The following is a 22,342-nucleotide window of genomic DNA, read 5'->3' on the forward strand; positions in this document are numbered from 1 at the left end:
CAAAGCCCAACTCCGGACAATTTGTTTCTTAACTGGAAAAGACCCCCAGAAGGTGTTAAAGTGGTTCTAAAGGCAGAAGTTTTTTTTGTTAACTTAACCACTTCAGTCCCGGAAGAATTTATCCCCTTCCTGACCAGAGCACTGTTTGCAATTCGGCACTGCGTCGCTTTAACTGACAATTGCGCGGTCGTGCGACGTTGTACCCAAACAAAACTGACGTCCTTTTTTTCCCACAAATAGAGCTTTCTTTTAGTGGTAATTGATCGCCTCTGCGGTTTTAATTTTTTTGCGCTATAAACAAAAAATGAGAAACAATTTTGAAAAAAATACATTATTTTTTACTTTTTGCTATAAAAAATATCCCCCAAAAATACATAAAAAAAACTATTTTTTTCCTCAGTTTAGGCTGATATGTATTCTTCTACATATTTTTGGTAAAAAAAAATCACAATAAGTGTATATTGATTGGTTTGTGCAAAAGTTATAGCGTCTACAAAATAGGGGATAGATTTATAGCATTTTTATTATTATTTTTTTTTTTTACTAGTAATTGCGGCGATCTGCGATTTTTATCGTGACTGCGACATTATGGCGGACACATCGGACAATTTTGACACATTTTTGGAACCACTGGCATAATACAGCAATCAGTGCGATTAAAAATGCATTGATTACTGTAAAAATGTCACTGGCAGTGAAGGGGTTAACACTAGGGGGCGGTGAAGGGGTTAACTGTGTTCCCTGGGAGGTGATTCTAACTGAAGGGCGAGGGGACTAACTAGAGGAAGTGATGGATCGTGGTTCCTAGCTAATAGGAACACACAATCTGTCACTCCTGTCAGAACAGAACAGGGACGTGTGTGTTTACACACACTCGCCCCTGTTCTGTGTCTCCAGCTCACGATCGCTCGTGGCCGGGGGCCATCGTGACCGTTGGCCACGAGCATCGACACCCCCGCTGTGCAGCACGCGCCTGCTATCCGGACCCCGCGAGCCAACGTACAGTTTTGTGGTTTCGCGCAGTGGAGCCAAACTACCACAGTAAAACTGCGGCGGCTGGTCCGGAAGCGGTTAATGAATTCTATGCATCTAGTACACAATCTCAGTTCAGCTCTCTCTCTCCTCAACAGCTCAGACACAGTATTGGGAGCCTTTGGCCAGTAAGGAGGGAGCTGGAAGCAGGGCCGAGCTCAGTGTGTCTTATGGCCACCTCAGGAGAAAGCATGTGCGAGTGCCCCCACAGAAAGTGGCAGGGGGAGGGGCAAGGAGTGCCAGCAGGGGACCCAAGAAGAGGAGGATTGGGGCTGCTCTGTGCATAACCATTACACAGAGCAGGTAGTCATAACAGGTTTGTTATCTTTTTTAAATAGAAAGTGAGCCTTTAGAATCACTTTAAGAATAAAAAGTGGCTAAGGCTGCAATAATCATGTTTAATCCGAAACATTCCACTGCAGTACATCTTTATCACCACAAGATGTCCCCAGTCTTCCATATTAACTGATGCCCAGTGTCACTCACCCCAGAGGACTGAGGAGATACTGTGAGTACAAGGTATCATGGAACCTTCCCTGATGGGGCATCACCACAGCATACTTTATACCCAATTTAATGGTGCATTAGTACATTTTTTTTTACAGAAAGCCATAGTATACTTGTAAGAGCTCATCATCACTCCACAAATGATTATCATTCAGCCAGAATACCAAGCATATTTGCTAATCACATAGAATTTTATGCTTAAACAAGAGAAGCATTTGTCTATATAAACATATTGAAGTACTTTACAGAATATAAACAGCATATTACTGGCAGAACAGCTACATAGGGACATCTTGGCAAACACGAAACCCACTCGGTGGATTCTAACAACGGGCCGGGTATGTATATTACTCAACTACGGTGACTTATGACTCAAACCAGTGGCCGTTCCCTGCCATGGAATGTCATAGCTGTATAATGCTCCTATTATTGCTGAATGAAAATTGTCCCTGGAAATATCTGGTCCTCAAGGCATCATTTTTTTTTTTTTTTTATCGTTTCCAAGCAACAGCACAGTAAAATGACCTAAAGCAGAACTTTACAATTTTTTTTAAACGTTCTTTATATGTACTTTCCCCTTCATGCAATTATTGACAATTTTTTTATTTCTAAAGGGGGGGGAGGGGGGTTGTGGAGCGCAGCCTCTAACACATCTGGGTGAACTGCGAGCGCAATGCTCTGCGCTCCGAGTCCACCTTTTTTGAAGCCTAATCCGGTGCTTCAAAAAACCACCCCGCTGCTGTAATTCAGACCCCCCCGGCGTCTGAAAAGGGTCCGGATGCCTGAATAGGGGATGGCAGCGGCGGCCATGGATAGAACCATGCAGTGCATGAATCTATCCATTAGTCATATAGGGGGGCAGCATGATGGAGGGGGTGGCGCCCGTGCACCCTTAATGGACGGGCCACCCCTGGTTCATGAACTACGCTAAAGTCTCTGCAACTTTAAGTGGTGTATATATGAATGGTTATCATTGGAAAACATGGGGTACGACTTGTCATGCATCTTTGATGTCCAAAGTTGCATGACAAGTCGCCAAGTGTGAATGGAGCCTAAAAGTACACCAGTTATAACAAAAGTAGAAGAATGTTAGTTGCCTGACTGTCTAATTTTTTAATGCTATTGCTTTTGTGGGTGTCAGAAAGCCTTAATTGTATTCTTGTCCCCGGGAAGTGACTCAGCATTGAGGGCAAAGCCTAAGTCTTGATTGGACAGCAAAGGATTAGCAGTGCACTGATGAGCTCACCCTTCTGCTTACTCTGCTCTCCGCTTCTGTCAACAAGTACACTGCAGCAAGGACTAATCGGTTGCTTTTGCTCTCTTTCCCAGTCTTATTGCTGCACAAAAGGTGATTACAATAGGCTGATATCAAGAAAGATTCAGGAACAAATACTAATTTGATGAAAAAAATGCATTTTATCATTATTCACTGAACCCATCACTGATTAATTAATGTTTTTAAATTTGTGCGTGTAGTTCAATGTTTAAATGCAATTATGTCATCCTAGTTAGTTATGGCATTCACAGATACAGAAACTAGTTCCCATTTTACATAAGCAAGAACTGAGAAGTGGGTGGTTGCCAATCTTAGCACAAACAGGATGTGTCATGTTCTCAGACCCTGATCAGCGGGAGGGCAGGTCTAAACAGGAAGCATGCTACTTAATAAAACGTGTGCCACTTTGTTTTTTCTGTACTTTATAAAGCAGTACAAGATTCTTAGTGCTAGGCTGCAGTATTCTGGATTATCTATAAAGTCAGTGCAATAACCAGTGTTCTTTAATCATAGTATGCCATAAACAGCAGACCACAATTTTTTTCATGCCGGGGACCCTTTAGCATTTCCACTGAAGTAATATGGTATCACACTCATTTTCTGTTCGTGGATATATCTTTTTGTTAAAGCTAAACTCCACGTACAAAAACTTTTTACCCTTATAGTGACTTCCCACCTTATTGCAACGGTTATCTACTTGTTTCGTCTCCGACATCATCGGCACATGCGCACTGAAGCAACAGCACGTTCCTGCCGTTGCTTCAGCTAGTGTGTCAATACTAGCGGGTAGTGACGTCGAGGTAACTCCAGGAGCGATGTCGCAGCCTGAAGCTGTGTACTGGGACCGCTGCGGGGGCTTCGATCTAAGGTGAGTAAAAAACCTGCAAGACAAAGGCATAATGAGCTAGTATGCATAGCTGGCTGGCTTTTAACAATAGGACACTTACCTGTCCTGGAGTCCCGCGATGTTGGCACCGCAGCTGATGTTTCCATCAGCTGTCGGGTGCTGCCGCCACCATTGCTGATAAGGGAACCCGGCAGTATAGTCTTACGGCTTCGTGCCGGGAACCCTACTGCGCATGCTTGAGGCCCCGCTCCTCTCTCCTACTGGCCCAGCGACAGGGGGAGGAGAAGGGGGCCCCGGGATCATGTCACGGACCACAGCCTGGACTCCCGGAAGTGGGAACATACCTGTCAAAGACAAATGAGCGGAAGTTCCACTTTTGGGTGGAACTCCGCTTTAACTCTTTTATTAGAAATAAATGTTGAATCCAATGCAATTTTACTTCAGCTAATTGCAGTACAGAGGATGTTTTTCCAGTCCTTTAAAATGCAAGCAGACAATGGCTTTCCTAAGCCCCGTCACTGTGAAGTACTAACACTGACTGATTCCCCCTTTGGGGGAATCCAGAATGGAAAATGATCTGAGGGTTCTAGTAGATCTCAGGTTTAGCAATGGCATGCAATGCCAAGCTGCAGCAGCTTGTAAAGCAATCAGCTTATTAGCATGCATTAAGAAGGGGATTTCTCCAAGAGACAAAACTATAATTTTACCACTTTACAAAACTCTGTCCCAGTTACATCTTGAGTATGCCGTCCAGTTCTGGTCACCAATCCTCAGGAAGGATGTGCTGGAACTGGAGAGAGTCCAGAGATAGACAACAGAGTTAATAAAGGGACTGAAATAAAAAGAAAAACTGCGCTGCAGAGCAAAAAAGGTCAAAGGTAAAAGCTGCACACAAAATACACCAATATCTGTGTATACCATGAAAAATAAAATAAAATAAAAAATAAAAAAACGCTATTAATATCATTGTACTTCACATGTACACATTTTTTGTTTCTTCTTTTTATTTGAGTTTTTATGTTTTGCACTTATATATTTTTACCACTCATGGAGTCATTTACTTGCTCTCAGTAGATTGTGGTTTTTACTACCACCCACATGTATTCACATCTATGTGTGTATTTTCATATAATTAGCGCACTTTATTTATTTTTTAATAAAGGGACTGGACTGGAAGACCTCAGTTATGAGGAGTGGCTACAAGTAACATATTCTCCCTAGAAAAGAGACACTTGAGAGGAGACATGACATTGATATACAGATAACTCAGTGGTGATTCTAGCATAGGGAAAAAATTATTACGTTTCAGGGAGCCTATGAAGGCACGGGGCTACTTAAAATTGGAGGGGAAGCAGTTTAACCTTAAGCTGCATAGGAGGTTCTCTCAGAGTAGTAAGGATGTGGAACTCTCTTCCACAATTTGTGGTGTCAGCAGGAAGTGTCAATAGTTAAAAAAAAAAACTCTTAGATGGGCATTTTATTGAACGCAATATAAGGGATATGGGAATTGGTATTGACATAAATACACACATACCCCTACACCCACACAAGTTGAACTAAATGAACTTTATTGTGTCTTTATTCGGCTTTACCAACTATGTAATCATTTAACTTTAAATTATGTAACATGGAAGAAATGGGAAGGGAATGGTCAGGACTGAACTAACTAGCATTAAACAGGAAGGGAAGACAGAGGGAGAAACCAAACTAGAATAGTAAACATGCTGTTGTGGCCCAAAACTGCCACTAGAGGTCAGCATACTACAAAACAAAAAAAAACCTAATACAGAACAATAAAACACAGAAAAATGACATACAAGTGGGGCAGAACAACCTTTATAGCATTGTTCTAGGGTGGGGAAGTGCAACTCACAATTTCAGGACCCAGATGGGATCCCTTAAATATATATTTATTTATGGGGGGGGGGGGCACTCTCAAATAAACCTTTATTTTAATGTGATTTAATGGGAACTGGCTGTTTTGGGGGGATCCATATAAATGGTATATGCAGGGCTGTCTTTATTATTGTATGGACCCTTGGACATTTTCTTGTGGGCCCCCCATGCCACTTCGCTCTCCACCCCAACATCCCGAAAAAACAAACACACACATAGACTTCAAATTGGTTCTAAAGGCTGAAGTCTTTTTACCTTCATGCATTCTTTGCATGAAGGTAAAAAACCTTCAGTATGCAGCTCCCTCCTCAGCCCACCTAATATTTAACCAAGTCCGATCTCAATCCAGCAATGTGCATGAGAGAGGCTGCTTTCTTGGGCCTCTGCCTCCTGATTGGCAGGAGCTGCTTCATGGACGTCCTCCCACTTGTGTGAGCCTTGCCAGTTATCGGCTCTCCTGTCCTCACAAGTCCGCTGACATCGGCCACTCCATAGAGAGCAATGGATGGTCCAATCCGATCGGGTCTGCCTGAAAAACTGACCGGCGGACCTGATCAAGACTGCCAATGTAAAACCAGCTTAAGGCAGGAGTTTCCAAATGTTTTAGTGTTTAGTTCCAGGGCCTTTGATGAATGTCTGTTGTTCATGGTCTCTCAAAATAACATATGTTTATTTAATCCCATAGGATGAAGTCAAACCTTTTCATAAAGCAGTTGGATTATTAGATACGACTGTATTTCCATTGACCACATTATAATGGATATCCAAAGCTTGAACTCTTCCCTCAGTACACCATTGAGTACATCAGACTACCAAGAACCTGCCACTCCCGCCATGAATCAAATAACTGCTTTCTTCGAGAACATCTACACAATGTTACAAAATAAACACGAAGAGGGACTCTACAACAGTATCTGCCTGGGAGTGCTGCTTGCCCTGCCATTGCTCGTTCTGTTCATTTCTAGTATTATCTGCTGTCACTATTGCTGTTGTCGGACCAAAAAAACCAACACGCTTAAACCCCTTCCAAGCAAGAAGAAAAAGAAGAAGAATGAAGAGGAGGACTTATGGATCCCAAGCCCCCAAGCCAAGTCCATCATGCTGGAGAAGGTTCCTTCTTTTAATGTATAGCAATGGGACTGTGGACATTAAACCATTGGACAGATTATTTTTGATAAGCACAGAATGGCTGTTACAGCTTAGCAATAAAATATCAATAAGTGTTATGGCATTTGATGCAGAATACATACTGTAGCTCTACTGTTTATCCTTAGGTCAATCTGTGGATATGGCTACTCAAAGCATTCCACATACGGTATATCAATGTGAACCATCAGTGTGTCCATGTCTTTCTCTAATAAACTGTAGACAAGCTCTTTATATAAGCATGAAGTGGGAGTGCCTCATAAATCTGGATGGAGTGTCATCATTCACCTATGATCCAGAGTCTGTGTTATCAGCCATCCTACTAAGCCATTTTTTTTTCATAAATCATCATCACTCCCAAATGTTAGTCTCTTGACCCAAATATCTCCACCACATTAAAGGCTAAGTTTATCTTTTTTGTTCTCTATATACCATTAACCACTTAGCGACCGCCCTATAGCAGTTTTACTGCTACAGGGCGGCAGCTGTGTGCAGAATCACGTATATATAGGTGATCCTGCACTTCCGGGTGGGGGCGCAAAAGCGCACCACTGGAGGCTCGCTCCCGCTGTGATTACACACATTGGGAGCCGATCGGCGGTTATCGTTGACTAGACGTCCCCTGGCACGCGCTGATCATCAGCCAGGAGGGAAGACATGGATCCTTTGTCTCTGCAAAGTAGGGACTAGGATCCATGTCTTCCCCTAATAAAGCACCACACACAGTGTAGTAAAACACTGGTTAGGCACACAGTTAACCCTTTGATCGCCCCTGATGTTAACCCCTTCCCAGCCAGGGTTAGTATAGTGACAGTGTATATTTTTAGCACTGATCACAGTATTACTCAGTCACTGGTTCCCAAAAAGTGTCAGTTAGCATCAGTTGCCGCCATATCACAGCCCCGCTATAAGTCGCTGATCCCTGCCATTACTAGTAAAAAATAAAAAAAATGAAAATATTCCATAGTTTGAAGATGCTATAACTTTTGTGCAAACAATATATATTATTGTTATTATTATTATATATATAATATATATTATTGGGATTTTTTAACCAAAAATATGTAGCAGAATACATATTGGCCTAAACTGATGAAGACATTTGATTTTTTTTTCTATTTTTTTATTGGATATTTTTTATAGCAGAAAGTAAAACATTTTGTTTTTTTTGTTTTTTTTTCAAAATTGGGAGTCTTTTTTTGTTTATAGCGCAAAAATAAAAAAAAAAAAAACGCAGAGGTGATCAAATACCACTAGTAATAGTCAGTTAAGGTAATGCAGAAAATTACCTGGTCATGAAGAGGGATTATTCTTCTGGAGGTCAAGTGGTTATTCTATCTCATCTGCAGAAAAATAAAAGCTTTCTTTGGTTTTTAGAACAAGGCCTTACCTTAGCCCCTGCTGAGTTTATAGAAAACTTCATGACTTCCTGGTATGAAGATTTGGGACATGAGAGCCAGTAAGACACAGGAAGCAGTTTACCAGCTGAACTTATTAGCACACACACACCCTTCACCCATCAAGTAGGTTTGCATGGCATCTCTCCAAGCGTGCATTTGCCTAGCTTGTCAATGTAGGCTGCCACAGCTGCTTTGTTTTGCACAGCATCCCCAGCGTCTCTGCAGAAAGGCCTGAGCCGCATGCTAAACTCTCTGGGGCCACATGCCAGACATCCCTGATCAGGGACGTGCAGTTAGGGGAGGCAGGTGAGGCAGAGACCTGCCACCTATAGTTCTGGAGATCCAAGGCTTCTTGCGCAGAATGTCAGAAGCTAAATACAGAGCAGCCAGTTTAAATACAAGCTGGCAGCAGACTGAGAGGTTGAGCTCACAGTGCCTCTCACTTCTTGTCAGAAGCACTGAGCTTAATGGACAGCTTGGAGCCTTGGACCAATGGTAAAGCACCATTGGTCCAAGCTGTCCAATAAAAATGCTGCAGTGGAAGCACGCCTCTCACTGCAGTGTCATAGAAGGGGACATGTGTCTAAAAGACACATGCTCCCTTCCAGCCCAGCCCTTTTAACTAGAAGGAAAAAGCATGGGTTTATGTGTATAATGCCGCGTACACACGGTCGGACTTTTCGTCTACAAAAGTCCAACGGACGCTGACGGACTAAAGCTGGCTGGTAATCCGATCGTGTGTGGGCTTCTCCGGACTTTCAACTGACTTTTTTAGCCTCAAATCCGACGGACTTTAGATTTGAAACATGCTTCAAATCTTTACGTCGTAAGTACGACGGACCCCGAAATCCGCTCGTCTGTGTGCTAGTCCGACGGACAAAAACCCATGCTAGGGCAGCTATTGGCTACTGGCTATGAACTTCCTTATTTTAGTCCGGTGTACGTCATCACGTACGAATCCGTCGGACTTTTGTGTGGTCGTGTGTAGGCAAGTCCGTTCGTTAGAAAGTCTGCTGCAAGTCCGCCGAAAGTCCGCAGGAAGTCTGTCGGACAGGCTGTCGGACTTTTGTAGACGAAAAGTCCGACCGTGTGTACGCGGCATAAGATTTACTCACAATCTCATGTTTTCTCACACAGAGAAAGAGGGAGAATGAGAATCTGCTGCCTGCTGAAAATGTACTGTTATAATCAAGCTAAATCATATAATATTATGCTATATGTTATAAGATAATAATTTATTATTTATATATTTACTGTGAAATTACTGGTTTGAAGTTATAACTTCAAACTTCAGTAATTTGCCCGTTAAGCCATCTTGCTTGAGTACAGTTTTTGAAAATATAGTAAATTACCTTAAAAACAATATATAATAATTATTTGTATATTACGTACTTATGGTAATTAACCCCTTGCCCCCCAGGCCAATTCTGACACTTCTCTCCTACATGTAAAAATAATATTTTTTTTGCTAGAAAATTACTCAGAACCCCCAAACATTATATTCATTTTTTTTTTTTTTTTTTTATATTCTTTTTTTAGCAGACACCCTAGGGGAAAAAAATGGTGGTTGTTGGAACTTTTTATGTTGCACGGTATTTGCGCAGAAATTTTTCAAATGCGTTTTTTTCGGAATAAATCATGAATATTAAAAAAAAAAAAAAACACTAAAGTTAGCCTGATTTTTTATATAATGTGAAAGATAATGTTACGCCAAGTAAATAGATACCTAACATGTCACACTTTGCACACTTGTGGAATGGCGCCAAACTTCAGAACTTTAAAATCTTCATAGGCAACACTTTAACATTTTTTACAGGTTACATGTTTAGAGTTACAGAGGGCGACTAGTGCTAGAATTATTGTTCTCGCTCTAACGATCATGGCCTATGTAACCTGTGTGTATCTGGCTCTGATACTAACCAGTGCCTCACCAGCCACTGACCTCACCGCATGCCCCTGCCCCTGATGTAGTGCAAGGGCCTGCGTGTTTGGATACAGAGAGAATAATTAGATAGATGGGTCCTCCTATTCATTTTGGTAAATCTAAAGGAAATTATACAGAGATTGTACAATCAGATTGTATAGTGTATGGCCATAAAAGGTGAACTTTGCCTTTAAGCTTCAGAACTGTTTCTTTTGTAAGTCTCATGTCAAAAATTACTTTGAAATCCCATTCTAGCCAAAACATGTCAAACAGAACATCACAACCAGGGGAATCTCTTTATTAGAGATATTGAAAGTAATTACTGTATCCAAAGTATCTACTCTATCCAAAATAAAAACTTTGACCTGGGCCTTTTAGCCCAGGATCTCCAAACTTTCTAAACAAAGGGCCATATTACTGTTCTTTAGGCTCCATGCACACTGGAGCTCCTAAACTGACGTTTTTGGGAGTTTGGGCGTTTTTTTTAACAGCCCATAAACTCCCCTCTATGTTATCCTATGTGACCATGCACACATGGACGTTTTTTGATGTTTATCAGCAGTGGAGTTTATGGGCTGTTTTCTGAATGCCATAAAATTGCGTGCAGGAGTCGTTTTTCTGACCACAAAAAATGTCAAATGCTCATAAGCGCTTATAAACGCTCAAAAGCACTAATGCGGAAAAAAGCAGAAAACCGCTTTTGCAAAAATGGTAAAAAAAGCTGAAAGACTCACTGCAAAGCTACTGCCGTTTTTATAATGTTATTTTAACGTCCAGTGTGCATGGAGCCTTAGACTTTAGGGGGGCTGGACTGTGGCCAGTGGAAGTGGGAGCCCCAGCGGGATTAAACAATGTTGCAGGCTTAAAAGTCAGTGGGAGCAAGAAAATGACAGCCTGGCCTGTGGTTAGTAGGAGCAGAAACCATGGCAGTTGTAGTGTCAGTGAGAGGAACAGTGCCATATAGGTGGCAGTGGAAGGTATAGTGCCTCATAGTTGGTGTCATTGGAAGGAATAGTGCCCCATTGTTGGTCTCAGAGGAAGGAATAGTGCCCCATACTTGGTGTCAGTGAAAGGAATAGTGCCCCATTGTTTAGTTGGTGTTAGTGGAAGGAATAGCGTCACACTGTTGGTTTCAATGGAAGGAATAGCATCCCATTGTTGGTGTCAGTGGAAGGAATAGTCCCCCATTGTTGGTATCAGTGAAAGGAATAGTGCCCCATTGTTTAGTTGGTGCCAGTGGAAGGAATGGTGCCCCATTGTTGGTGTCAGTGGGAGGAATTGTGCCCCATTGTTGGTATCAGTGAAAAGAATAGTGCCCCATTGTTTAGTTGGTGCCAGTGGAAGGAATGGTGCCCCACTGTTGGTGTCAGTGGGAGGAATTGTGCCCCATTGTTGGTGTCAGTGGAAGAAACAGTGCCCCATTGTTGGTGTGAGTTAAAGGAATACTGCTTCATTATTTAGTTGGTGTCAGTGGAAGGAATGGATCCCCATGGTTTGTGTCAGTGGAAGGTATAGCGCCCCATAGTTGGTGTTAGTTGGAGGAATAGCCCCCCATGATTGGTGTCAGTGGGAGAAATAGTGCCCCAGTGGCCTGATAAAGGCAAGCAAAAGGCAGTATCTTGCCTGCAGGTCACAGATGGAGGACCACTGTTTGAGACTTTAGCCTTATGTTAGAGTTTAGCTCAAAATTGTTGTTTACAATATTTTAGGACTGGGCTCACACCTATGTGTTTTAATGCACATCCGTCTCCATTGAAATTAATAAAAATGTATTGCTTCACATGTGTTGACACATTACCTAAAACACATGTGAATGCAGCCAAACATGTAATAGTAGAAGAACATAATAAGAAAGAGTATTGCCTTCCTGACAAATGCTGCAAAATGTATTTTAAACATTAGTACAAAAGAAAAGTAAAACATTTTTCTATAGTATAGAACAAACGTGTAATATATTGCATCTTAGCAGCCCTAAGATGTGCTTTTTTTAGGCTTTTTTAATTTGTATTCACCTGGTGATCCTGCCAGTAACCCACTGAATGTATGGAAGAGCAGTCTTGTCTCCTAAAGACAAGAAGTTAGGACTAGAGAACACCTTTTTCCTCTTCTCTTCCCCATAAGGTGTGTGTGTGTGTGTGGGGGGGGGGGGGTTCTGTAGTCCACAGAGAGAACTGGGAGCAATGCTGACTGCAGCAGAGGCAGAAAGCATGGGACTATATCAGCTCACTGGGTTTCTGGCAGAATCAACAGGTATTTTTTTTACACTTATCAAACAGTGATAACAAAATGTTTTTATTTGTATATTTAAAAGACCAAATGGAAGCAAAAAAGATAAGTTCCTGGTTAGGGTTAACAATAACTTTAACCCAAACTTTGATGAAATGTTACTGCTATAAGTACTGCTATATAAAATATAATTATTTCTTTGTTGCACATTTGTTGGCTGAAGTTTATTATTTAGGTGCCAGTAAGTGCGTGAAAATGATTCTAAGGGCTCATCCACATGTGTGGATATACTGCCATCCCTCTGAAAATCCATCCTGTCGCCTCCTCGCCACCTGCTTTAACCCTTAGGCTCCGTTCACACCTGAACGATCCGCCATGATTCTGCACGTGATTCAAAATCATGGCAAATCACAGGACGTTTGTGCAATGCCATTACTTCTTAATAGCACCCCAATTGTGGCGTGATCGTGATACGATTGTCGCACAATAAATCGCGCTGCAATTGCGCTACAATCGCAGCAAATTACAACATGTGACGCTTGTTGCTCAAAAAGGAGCAGGAGCTTCCTTTAGACGACAGCGTCACGCGTTGCCATTTGCCGCGATTGCAGAGCAATTTATAGCGGCAAAATTGCGCCGCAATTGGGGTGCCATTAAGCACAAGTGTCCTGCGATATGCCGCGATTTTGATTTGCGGGCAGAATCGCAGCGATTCCACCCCCAATTCGAACCGCTCAGGTGTGAATGAAGTCTGATAGTGTTTATAAAGACTCAATGTTGAGTGTGCAAAAGCCCCCCTATTACTTACCTGAGCCCAATCCCAATCTTCCTCCAGCGATGTGCACAGGAGCTTCGGTTCTCCAGGGACTCACCCTCCTCATAGGCTTAGGCTGAGTTCACACTATGTGCGGCCGCGGGGCACAGCAGGGGGTCCGGCACGTTCCCATTCACCGTTTCAGGTCTGGATTTTTGGCTGAATTCGGACCTGAAACAGAGCCAAAGAATCACAGGACTCTTCTGCTGTGTGCTCCACGGCCACCCTGGAGATGTGTGAACCAGCTCCTTTGAGAGCCGGTCACTCTCCTGTCATGCGAATTGGATACGGGGAAACCCTCATCCAATTCGCAATAGTGTGAACCCAGCCTAAGACAGCAATGGGAGCCATTGGCTGTCAATCACAACCAGTGAGCCAATGAGGAGAGAGAGGGGGCAGGGCCGAGCTGCAGCTTGGGAACAAGCCTGCTTGGGTGCATCCATTGCAAGCTGCTTGCTCTGGTGGCACTCGGCAGGCAGGAGGGGCCAGGAGCACCGGCAAGGGACCCGAGAAGAGGAGGATCGAGGCTGCTCTGTGAAAAACCACTGCACAGAGAAGGTAAGTATAACATGTTTTTTATTTTAAAAAAAGAAAGAAAATGACTTTAATATCACTTTAAAATGCTGAATCACCATGCCACAACAATGTGCATAGCATTGGCGAAGGGTACTGCTTGCCAAATGCCACATGCCATTGAACTTTTGCTTTGTGACTGTTGCATGGGCATGGTCCTGAGCAGGTGCATTGCTTTGTGTAGGTGGACGGTTGGGGGACAGTAAAACTGCTACCACCTCCCAACCACCTACCTAATGCAGCCACTTAGGGCTGTACCCATGCCAAGGCTGCAATGCTTTACAGCAAAAGATAAATGGCATGTTGCATATGGCAAGCAGTACCATGTCAAACCTGACCTATTCAAGTGCAGCATTTTGACGGTTAAAACATGATATGCCTCTACACCTAGGGTTGCCACCTTTTCTTCATGCCAAATCTGAACACTTTAGCGACCTGGGACACCCCACAGCCTGGTCTGAATAATGTGTCCAGGTTTCAGTCCTCCTGAAACCTGAACACATGATTCAAAACCCGGACTGTCCGGGTGAATCCCGGACAGGCGGCAACCCTATCTACACCGCCTGTCAAACGCCCACTGAAATACGATCCATGGTTGATCATTTTGCAGAGGACATTTGACAGGTGAAAAGGAGGCATACTTTTAGGGGCAAAGGAGCACCTAAAATATCTAGAGCTAAGGAGGGCCCCCTTTTCACATTTCAGAAAGTTGGAAAACATAAGCGGAGCTTTTAGAGCAGATGTTCAGAAGGATGTCACCCGTACTCTAGATCGTCCTCTTCTAATGTGGTCACAGATAACCCCTGACCTGACCCCTGTTCCTACACCACCCCTTGCACATAGTTTGGGAAAGTCACACACCCCGGCTGGCAGACCATTTTGTATAGTGAGGCACAGTGGTGTAGTGGGTAGCACTCTCTCCTAGCAGTAAAAAGGGTCGCTGGTTCAAATCCCAACCATGAATCTACCTGCCTAGAGTTTTGTATGTTCTTCCTGTGCCTCCCACACTCCAAAGACATGCTGGTAGGTTAATTGGCTTCTGTCCAAAAAATTGGCCCAGTATATGAATGTGAGTTACATAGTTACATAGTTACATAGTAGGTGAGGTTGAAAAAAGACACAAGTCCATCAAGTCCAATCTATGTGTGTGATTATGTGTCAGTATTACATTACATATCCCTGTATAATGCGGTCATTCAGGTGGTTATCTAATAGTTTCTTGAAGCTATCAATGCTCCCCGCTGAGACCACCGCCTGTGGAAGGGAATTCCACATCCTTACCGCTCTTACAGTAAAGAACCCTCTACGTAGTTTAAGGTTAAACCTCTTTTCTTCTAATTGTAATGAGTGGCCACGAGTCTTATTAAACTCTCTTCTGCGAAAAAGTTTTATCCCTATTGTGGGGTCACCAGTACAGTATTTGTAAATTGAAATCATATCCCCTCTCAAGCGTCTCTTCTCCAGAGAGAATAAGTTCAGTGCTTGCAACCTTTCCTCATAACTAAGATCCTCCAGACCCTTTATTAGCTTTGTTGCCCTTTTTTGTACTCGCTCCATTTCCAGTACGTCCCTCCTGAGGACTGGTGCCCAGAACTGGACAGCATACTCCAGGTGCGGCCGGACCAGAGTCTTGTAGAGCGGGAGAATTATCGTTTTATCTCTGCAGTTGATCCCCCTTTTAATGCATGCCAATATTCTGTTTGCTTTATTAGCAGCAGCTTGGCATTGCATGCCATTGCTGAGCCTATCATCCACTGGGACTCCCAGGTCCTTTTCCATCCTAGATTCCCCCAGAGACATTTTTCTACATTGAACCTCATTTGCCATGTAGTCGCCCACCCCATTAATTTGTTCAGGTCTTTTTGCAAGATTTCCACATCCTGCAGAGAAGTTATTGCCCTGCTTAGCTTAGTATTGTCTGCAAATACAGAGATTGAACTGTTTATCCCATCCTCCAGGTCGTTTATGAACAAATTAAATAGGATTGGTCCCAGCACAGAACCCTGGGGAACCCCACTACCCACCCCTGACCATTCTGAGTACTCCCCATTTATCACCACCCTCTGAACACGCCCTTGTAGCCAGTTTTCAATCCATGTACTCACCCTATGGTCCATGCCAACGCACCTTATTTTGTACAGTAAACGTTTATGGGGAACTGTGTCAAATGCTTTTGCAAAATCCAGATACACCACGTCTACGGGCCTTCCTTTATCTAGATGGCAACTCACCTCCTCATAGAAGGTTAATAGATTGGTTTGGCAAGAACGATTCTTCATGAATCCATGCTGATTACTGCTAATGAAATCATTCTTATTACTAAAATCTTGTATATAGTCCCTTATCATCCCCTCCAAGAGTTTACATACTATTGATGTTAGGCTAACTGGTCTGTAATTCCCAGGGATGTTTTTTGGGCCCTTTTTAAATATTGGTGCTACATTGGCTTTTCTCCAATCAGCTGGTACCATTCCAGTCAATAGACTGTCTGTAAATATTAGGAACAACGGTCTGGCAATCACCTGACTGAGTTCCCTAAGTACCCTCGGATGCAAGCCATCTGGTCCCGGTGATTTATTAACGTTAAGTTTCTCAAGTCTAATTTTAATTCCGTCCTCTGTTAACCATGTAGGTGCTTCCTGTGATGTGTCATGAGGATAAACACTGCAGTTTTGGTTACTGAAGCCCCCCGATTCACTTGTGAAGACTGAGGAGAAGAATAAATTCAATACCTTTGCCATCTCCCCATCCTTTGTAACCAGATGTCCTTCCTCATTCTTTATGGGGCCAATATGGTCTGTCCTCCCTTTTTTACTGTTTACATACTTAAAGAATTTCTTGGGATTTCTTTTGCTCTCCTCCGCTATGTGTCTTTCATGTTCTATCTTAGCCATCCTAATTGCACCCTTACATTTCTTATTGCATTCTTTATAAATTCTGAATGCTGAATGTATTTTTTGAAGGCCTTCTCCTTTGCTTTTATATGCATTTTTACATTGGAGTTAAGCCATCCAGGATGTTTGTTCGCTCTTTTAAATTTATTACCCAATGGGATACATTGGCTAATGCCCTTATTTAATATGCTCTTAAAGCAAACCCATCTCTCCTCCGTATTCTTTGTTCCTAATATTTTATCCCAATTTATGCCTTTTAGCAAGGTTTGTAGTTTAGGGAAGTTGGCTCTTTTGAAATTCAGTGTCTTTGTGTTCCCTTCATGTTTCCTATTTGTGTGATTTATACTGAAACTAATTGACCTGTGATCGCTGTTACCTAAATTGCCCCGTATTACCACATCTGTTATCAGGTCTGTATTGTTGGTAATCAGTAGATCTAGTAATGTTTTATTTCTAGTTGGTGCGTCTACCATCTGACCCATAAAATTGTCCTGCAAGACACTAAGGAACTGGCGAGCCTTAAATGAATGCGCAGTTCCCTCCGCCCAGTCTATGTCTGGATAATTAAAATCCCCCATTATGATAACACTTCCCATCCTTGCTGCTAATCCAATTTGTGATAGGAGATCCGTCTCCACTTCCTCCCTCAGGTTTGGGGGCCTATAGCATACTCCCAGTATTATTTTCCCCTTAGCTTCATCCCTTTGGAGCTCTACCCATAAAGATTCCACCTCCTCCCTAGCCCCCTCAGTGATGTCATCTCTCACACTCACTTGTACATTATTCTTGATATATAGGCATACCCCTCCCCCTTTTTTACCTTCTCTATCCTTGCGGTATAGGGTATACCCTTGAATGTTTGCCAGCCAATCATGAGAGCTGTTGAACCAGGTCTCTGAAATTCCCACAAAATCCAAATCCTCCTTGTACAACAGTATCTCTAGTTCACCCATCTTGTCCGCCATGCTCCTGGCATTGGTGAACATGCCACATAGTTTAGACTGGTCGCATATTGTCCTCGTATTGGGTGTTTCAAGATTGCAACTAGGACTTGCTACTATACTCACCTTGTGTTTTTGTGCTTTGGTTAACCTACCACTAATGCCCCCAATACTACCCTCTGGAATATCTTCCGCGCTGGCTATCACTGTCTCTGGACCCTCCCCCCCATCGCCTAGTTTAAAAACCCCTCTAACTTTTTGGCCATCTTCATTCCCAGCAGATCTGCACCCTCCTCATTTAGGTGCAGTCCGTCCCTTCTATAGTACCGGTTACCGACTGAGAAGTCAGCCCAGTCCTCCAGGAACCCAAACCCCTCCTTACTATACCAGCTCTTCAGCCACTTGTTTACTTCCCTAATCTCCCTCTGCCTTTCTGGTGTGGCTCGATGTACCTACACTACCTTGGAGGTCCTTTTCCTCAATTTAGCTCCTAAGTCCCTAAAATCGTTCTTTAGGACACTCCATCTGCCTCTGACTTTGTCATTGGTGCCAACGTGCACCATGACAGCCGGGTCTTCCCCAGCCCCTCCCAGTAATCTGTCCACAAGATCCGTGATGTGCCGAACCCGAGCACCCGGTAGACAACATACTGTTCGGCGCTTCAGGTCTTGGTTACAGATTGCCCTCTCTGTCCTTCTAAGAATTGAGTCCCCTACCACCAGAATCTGTCTTTCCTTTCCCTTTGCTGCCCCCCCCACTCTCACTGGAGGAGTTCTTCCCCTGGCAGCTAGGAGAGTCCCTCATCTCCAGCAGTGCTGGTCCCTGACTGGTTTCACCAATGTCACTCAATGGAGCGTACTTATTGGGATGCTCCAGTCCTGGAACGGCCTCTCTGGCACTTCCCCCTCTACCCCTCCTGACTGTCACCCATCTACTCTTTGCTAGTGCCTGCACCTCTTTGTCTCCACCCGCCTCTGTGCTGGCCCCTGCCGGCACCTGCCATGTACGTTCCTGGCTCACCTTTAGTATGGAGGGACTTCTCAGTGCTGACAGTTGCTTCCCCAGATTCAGAACCTGGGCTTCCAGGGAAACAATGTGCTTACATTTTGCACAGCAGTATTCGCCCTCGATCAGATGATCAAGGAACGCATACATGCGGCAAGATGTACAAAGAGCCGCCTCTCCACACCCGCCGGGCATCGTACCTATTAAATTTAGTGAGGATTGGGGATTTTACCCTGTCCAAATTACCTAACAGCTAGCTTCCTGGCACTAATACTCAAGACAATACACAGGTACACAACAAGACAATACACAGGTACACGACAATACACAGGTACACAATACACAGTACTAACGATCCACACACACTACTCAGACAACACTCAGAGTGAGTGAGTGAGTTGGGGACCTTGGATTGTGGACTCCTTGAGGGTAGGGACCGATGTGAGTGTGCGATGTATGTGTGGAGCGCTGCGTAAATTGACAGCGCTATATGGGCATCTTAAATAAGTAATAATAATAGATGAACATCTTAATGAGACACAATGTACAGGGATAGGGTCAATTGTAGACACACACTCACTCAGGATGGACTGGCGTCTTTATTCAACCTTACTAACTATGTAACTATTATACTGTATGGAGATTGGGACTGCATTGCACACATCATAACTACATAATTGCAGCATTAATAGCAGTAACAAGTAGACACCTGAACTACCCCCCACACCAAATGTGATTTACATTTCTTTTACAAATAATACCCTCTTTGCACAAGGAATATTTATCTTTGATTAAATTGGAAAGACGTAAAAAGAAAACCTTTGAAATGCATTCTTATTGTTACTGCACAGATAATAAAATATTAATGGCGCTGTAGTATATATTTACCGCACACTCACACACCTTCAAAATGACACCAAGCTATTATTGAGCAGTACAGCATCCCATTCATCTGTATTCCCAATGCTTTCCCCAGTCCCAAAATACATTATTAATGCACACGTTGCCAGGGCATGCATAGTCTTGTGGTTTGACAGAAACTGTTAAGACGCACATTAAATATTCCTACATTGGCGAAAGAAATTATCTGATAACAGTGCAAGAAGCAGCTAATTGTCACAAACCTTTAGGCTTGCCCATACAAACGGAAGGCAGCAGGTTTGCATTCATGCCCCCCCTTCTGAGCATCACATACTCAGCTTTCCTTCATTCCCCTATAATGCTGTTTGACAATAGTAAGATAAAAAAAATATATGGTACTGCAGCATGTGTGGGAGCCTGGGGATCACCCCCCTTTGTGGTGCTTGGGCATTTGCCACTCAGGCATAACGCTTATACATGGGGGACAAGAGAGTCCGCATCGGACTGATGCTGCATTCACCTAGGTAAGCATGATGGCGGAAAAACCCCAAACCCATACTTCTCTTTTAACCACTTAAGCCTACAGTGGGGACGGAAAGTATTCAGACCCCCTTAAATTTTTCACTCTTTGTTATATTGCAGCCATTTGCTAAAATCTTTTTAAGTTTATTTTTTTCCTCATTAATGTACACACAGCACCCCATATTGACAGAAAAACACAGAATTGTTGACATTTTTTCAGATTTATTAAAAAAGAAAAACTGAAATATCACATGGTCCTAGGTATTCAGACCCTTTGCTGTGACACTCATATATTTAACTCCGGTGCTGTCCATTTCTTCTGATCATCCTTGAGATGGTTCTACACCTTCATTTGAGTCCAGCTGTGTTTGATTATACTGATTGGACTTGATTAGGAAAGCCACACATCTGTCTATATAAGACCTTACAGCTCACAGTGCATGTCAGAGCAAATGAGAATCATGAGGTCAAAGGAACTGCCTGAAGAGCTCAGAGACAGAATTGTGGCAAGGCACAGATCTGGCCAAGGTTACAAAAAAATTTCTGCTGCACTTAAGGTTCCTAAGAGCACAGTGGCCTCCATAATCCTTAAATGGAAGACGTTTGGGACGACCAGAACCCTTCCTAGAGCTGGCTGCCCGGCCAAACTGAGCTATCAGAAGAGAAGATCCTTGGTGAGAGAGGTAAAGAAGAACCCAAAGATCACTGTGGCTGAGCTCCAGAGATGAAGTCGGGAGATGGGAGAAAGTTGTAGAAAGTCAACCATCAACTTTTTGGCCTTAATTCTAAGCGGTATGTGTGGAGAAATCCAGGCACTGCTCATCACCTGTCCTATACAGTCCCAAAAGTGAAGCATGGTGGTGGTAGCATTATGCTGTGGGGGTGTTTTTCAGCTGCAGGGACAGGACGACTGGTTGCAATCAAGGGAAAGATTAATGCAGCCAAGTACAGGGATATCCTGGACGAAAACCTTCTCCAGAGTGCTCAGGAACTCAGACTGGGCCGGAGGTTTACCTTCCAACAAGACAATGGCCCTAAGTACACAGCTAAAATAATGAAGGAGTGGCTTCACAACAACTCCATGACTGTTCTTGAATGGCCCAGCCAGAGCCCTGACTTAAACCCAATTGAGCATCTCTGGAGAGACCTAAAAATGGCTGTCCACCAACGTTTACCATCCAACCTGACAGAACTGGAGAGGATCTGCAAGGAGGAATGGCAGAGGATCCCCAAATCCAGGTGTGAAAAACTTGTTGCATCTTTCCCAAAAAGACTCATTGCTGTATTAGATCAAAAGGGTGCTTCTACTAAATACTGAGCAAAGGGTCTGAATACTTAGGACCATGTGATCTTTCAGTTTTTCTTTTTTAATAAATCAAAAATGTCAACAATTCTGTGTTTTTCTGTCAATATGGGGTGCTGTGTGTACATTAATGAAGAAAAAAATGAACTTAAATGATTTTAGCAAATGGCTGCAATATAACAAAGAGTAAAAAATTTAAGGGGGTCTGAATACTTTCCGTCCCCGCTGTATATTTTACACTTGGTGTTTACAAGTTAAAATATTTTTTTTTTCTAGAAGATTACTAAGAACCCCCAAACATTATATATATTTTTTTCAGACACCCTAGAGAATTAAATGGTGGTTCTTGCAACACTTTATGTCACACCGTATTTGCGCAGCGTTCTTACAAACGCAATTTAAAAAAAAAATAAAATACACTTTTTTGAATTAAAAAATAAGAAAACAGTAAAGGTAGCCCATTTTTTTTTTTATATTTCAAAAGATAATGTTACGCCGAGTAAAATGATACCCAACATGTCATGCTTCAAAATTGCGTCCGCTCGTGAAATGGCGACAAACTTTGACAGTTAAAAATCTCCACGGGCGCCGTTTAAAAATTTCTACAGGTTACCAGCTTTGAGTTACAGAGAAGTTAATTCGCTATAATTATTGCTCTCGCTCTAACGATCACAGCGATACCTCACATGTGTAGTTTGAACACCATTTACATATTCGGGCGCAGCTTACACGTAGGGACGGGGCATTTAAAAAAAAAAAAAAAGTCTTAATCATTTTACTTTTTATTTTTTATTTTTACACTATCCTTTTAAAAAAACATTTTTGGATCACTTTTAATCCAATTACAAGGAATGTAAACATCCCTTGTAATAGAAAAAAGCATGGCCGGACCTCTTTAACGTGAGATCTGGGGTTTAAAAAGACTTCAGATCATGCATTTACACTTTAATGCAATAAAACATAAAAATAAATAATGTCTTTTTTTTTCAATTAAAAAAAAAAAAATTGTCCCTTTAAGGCAGAAGTGACATTTGACGTCGCTCCTGTCATCCAATGGAACATCATTCCCTCACTCGACTTCTTGCCTCTCAGGCCTCGCCATGGTCGACCAAAGACATTGAATGAACGCGCTCAGCGTCAAATCCAGACGTTGTCTTTGTGAAATAGATGTATGA

The 22,342-nt window shown here is 42.8% G+C and overlaps 1 protein-coding gene across 3 annotated transcripts in view; it reads left to right on the top strand.

Moving 5' to 3' along the window:
• Positions 1-12,463, top strand: part of KIAA0040 (KIAA0040 ortholog) — an 82,938-nt gene extending 70,475 nt beyond the window's left edge. For all 3 annotated transcript variants that reach the window (XM_073593416.1, XM_073593418.1, XM_073593417.1), the window contains one exon: positions 6,244-12,463. In XM_073593416.1, the coding sequence (XP_073449517.1) occupies positions 6,315-6,689 (375 nt within the window). In that variant the 5' untranslated portion in view covers positions 6,244-6,314 and the 3' untranslated portion in view covers positions 6,690-12,463. The remainder of the gene's footprint in view (positions 1-6,243) is intronic.
• The last annotated feature ends 9,879 nt before the right edge of the window (positions 12,464-22,342 follow it).

This window comes from Aquarana catesbeiana, linkage group LG07 (assembly GCF_042186555.1).
Source record: "Aquarana catesbeiana isolate 2022-GZ linkage group LG07, ASM4218655v1, whole genome shotgun sequence".
Taxonomy (NCBI): Eukaryota; Metazoa; Chordata; class Amphibia; order Anura; family Ranidae; genus Aquarana; species Aquarana catesbeiana.